Here is a 2,696-nt window from a genome sequence, read left to right as displayed (position 1 = left end):
GATAAGGAGGTGATCTGTCTTTTTTTTTGTGGTTGTTGTTGTGGTGCAGAGGCAGGTGATGGGCATCAGTGTCAAGTTCAGGGGATTTTTTGGTCTTGATTGTAATTTTCTTTCCTGGGATTGACGAATAAATTCAAAGCACCAACGTTAAGTCTAAAACTTGAACCCTGATGGGTTAGAGATACCAGTATACTTCTAACCATTCTACCGGTCCGCTTCTCACATCGTTTACTGGTAGATCTTATCTCTATCCGATAGAGATCTTAACTAGAAAAAAAATACCAGAGTACATATAATCGAGCACTGTCTCGCCCAGTGTGAATAAACACGGCGGGGCCATGCGCGCGTGCGTTCTCGCCATCGAGACGTAACGTACGTATCATGCAGTGCACCGCTGGCGGCAATGCACCGGCCGCCTCTATTTATAGCCCACCACGCCCCATCCTTTTCCACATCCCAGCCTCAACAACCACCAAAGTACACACGCCACACTAATCAAGTACACATCCAGGCCACCAAGCCACCCAGCGAGCGATCACCATATCACACATAGCGCCATGTCTGGCGTGTGGGTGTTCCGCAACGGGGTGGTGAAGCTGGTGGAGAACCACCCGGCGTCGGCGGCGGGACCTCCCGGCGGCGGGGCGGTCCGGCGCAAGGCGCTGCTGCACACGCCCACGGGGGAGGTGGTCGCCTCCTACGCCTCGCTGGAGCGCAAGCTCCTCGCGCTCGGCTGGGAGCGCTACTACGCCGGCGGGGGTGGCGCCGCCGGCGACTGCATGCTCAGGTTCCACAAGCGCTCCTCCGTCGACCTCATCTCCCTCCCCAAGGACTTCGGCCAGTTCAGCTCCGTCCACATGTACGACGTCGTCATCAAGAATCGCGACGCCTTCCGCGTCATCGACGTCTAGCTGAGCTAGCTGGCTGATCCGGCCATTCTATGAAGCAAGCACGGCTAGCTCGTGCGCGCCGGCGGCCGCCACCGTCGCATCCATGTCGTCATCGATCTCCGCTGTTTAACTTGTCCTCCTTGTGTCTGTGTGTACGTACCCTGCACGTATATACGTGTGTATGTATATGTACTAGTATTAGGCTATCGATGTGCAGAGACCTTGTGCATCACTTGCCATTTGCTCGTCAAGCTTGTGTGGTAATAATGTGGGAAGGCCATCAAAAAATATTCACTCAAAACTAACATGTGGTTGAATGGTTTTAGCGGGGTAGTTATACAACCGTTGTACCGGAGAGCAAACCAAATGTAGCCGTGTCTCATAAGGCGGAATATTATTCAGTAGAAGGTGATGTTTCCGCCGAGACGTCTATTATGGCTTCGTCATTCTTAAAGCGACCACGACTCTGCTCAATGTTGTGTGAGTATGTGCCGTTAGTGGTGGTGTATCCACTATGTTGTGTCGTACTCGGTGTTTCTCTTTTCTTTCTTTTTTTTGTGAATGCTCGTGCAGTTTCTGACCAAATTACACATATGAAACATTTTTTGGATAACGTCATTTTTGTTAAACTGAATTTCGGACGGAAAAAAGAAGAAAGGTTGACATGGTGCTTGGTTCCTGGGATTTTGCGTCAAAAGAATTCTGGGGTGCAACTTTTCGCAGGTTTGAGGAATCCAAACACAAGCTCTACACTTCGGAATGATTTTTGGCAAATGTTTGGGGCCGGGGCACCAGCGGAACATTGGGCCGGTCACTCCCGCTTCCTCGCATCTCCTTCATCACAGCTCCCCCACATCTCGCGCAGCTCGCCGGGGGCGCGCGCCGCCCTCACTGGTAGAAAAAGAGGCTTCCGTCCAGCCCCATTAGTCGCGAAACTGTAGGAACCGCGACTAATGAGGTCTTTAGTCGCGGTTCGGCAGACGAACCGCGACCAAAGGCCTGGGCCCAGGGCGCTCGGTGGCCAGCTGGTGCACGTGAGGGGCTTTAGTCGCGGTTGGCCAGGCCAACCGCGACTAAAGGTGCGCAAAGGCCTTTAGTCGCGGTTGTCCAGGCCAACCGCGACTAAAGCTCCTCCCCTATATATACCAGTTCAGCACACTCACTTAGCCATTTGGTGCCACTTCTCTTCACAAGCTTCACAAGGGGGTGTAGGTTTGCTTTTGGTTCCTCTTATGCACACAAGGTGTTTGATGAAATACCCTAAGAGGGTGAAACAAACATGATATAAAGTGTTGGAGCCACACTTGAGGTTCCTCATTTATTTTTTCCTCCTCGATCGCGGTTAGCAACTTGAACCTTTTATGCATGTGTGTCATTGATAAAATATGCATGTGTGCAGTTCATTGTTTAATTTATATTGTTTGTAGCTAGTTAGTTTAACAAATGCATGATGGTTAATTATATATTTTATATTATAATAATGCAGATGAATCGGCAATGGATGTACGGTAACCGACTCTCCGGCGAGTTCACTACGGGTTTGAAAGATTTCCTCGTAGTGGCTAATGCGAACAAGCAGGGGGGTTTTGTTATCTGTCCATGTGTTATCTGTAAGAATCAGAAGGGTTACTCTTCCTCAAGAGATGTTCACATGCATCTGCTTCGGCACGGTTTCATGCCAAGCTATAATTGTTGGACCAAGCATGGAGAAAGAGGGGTTATAATGGAAGAAGATGAAGAAGGGGATGATTTCATCGATGAAAGCTATCTTGCTCATTTCGGTGATACTTTCATGGAGGATGCTGA

The 2,696-nt window shown here is 50.0% G+C and overlaps 1 protein-coding gene across 1 annotated transcript; it reads left to right on the top strand.

Annotated features, from left to right (window-relative positions):
* The first annotated feature begins 458 nt into the window (after positions 1-458).
* Positions 459-1,371, top strand: LOC119273014 (flowering-promoting factor 1-like protein 2). Its single transcript, XM_037554334.1, has one exon. It carries the CDS (start codon positions 558-560, stop codon positions 909-911), a length of 354 nt encoding a protein of 117 aa, XP_037410231.1. The 5' UTR covers positions 459-557; the 3' UTR covers positions 912-1,371.
* Positions 1,372-2,696: the final 1,325 nt, after the last annotated feature.

Source organism: Triticum dicoccoides, chromosome 3A, assembly GCF_002162155.2.
Source record: "Triticum dicoccoides isolate Atlit2015 ecotype Zavitan chromosome 3A, WEW_v2.0, whole genome shotgun sequence".
Lineage (NCBI taxonomy): Eukaryota > Viridiplantae > Streptophyta > Magnoliopsida > Poales > Poaceae > Triticum > Triticum dicoccoides.
This window is presented reverse-complemented; position numbering and strand designations above follow the sequence as displayed.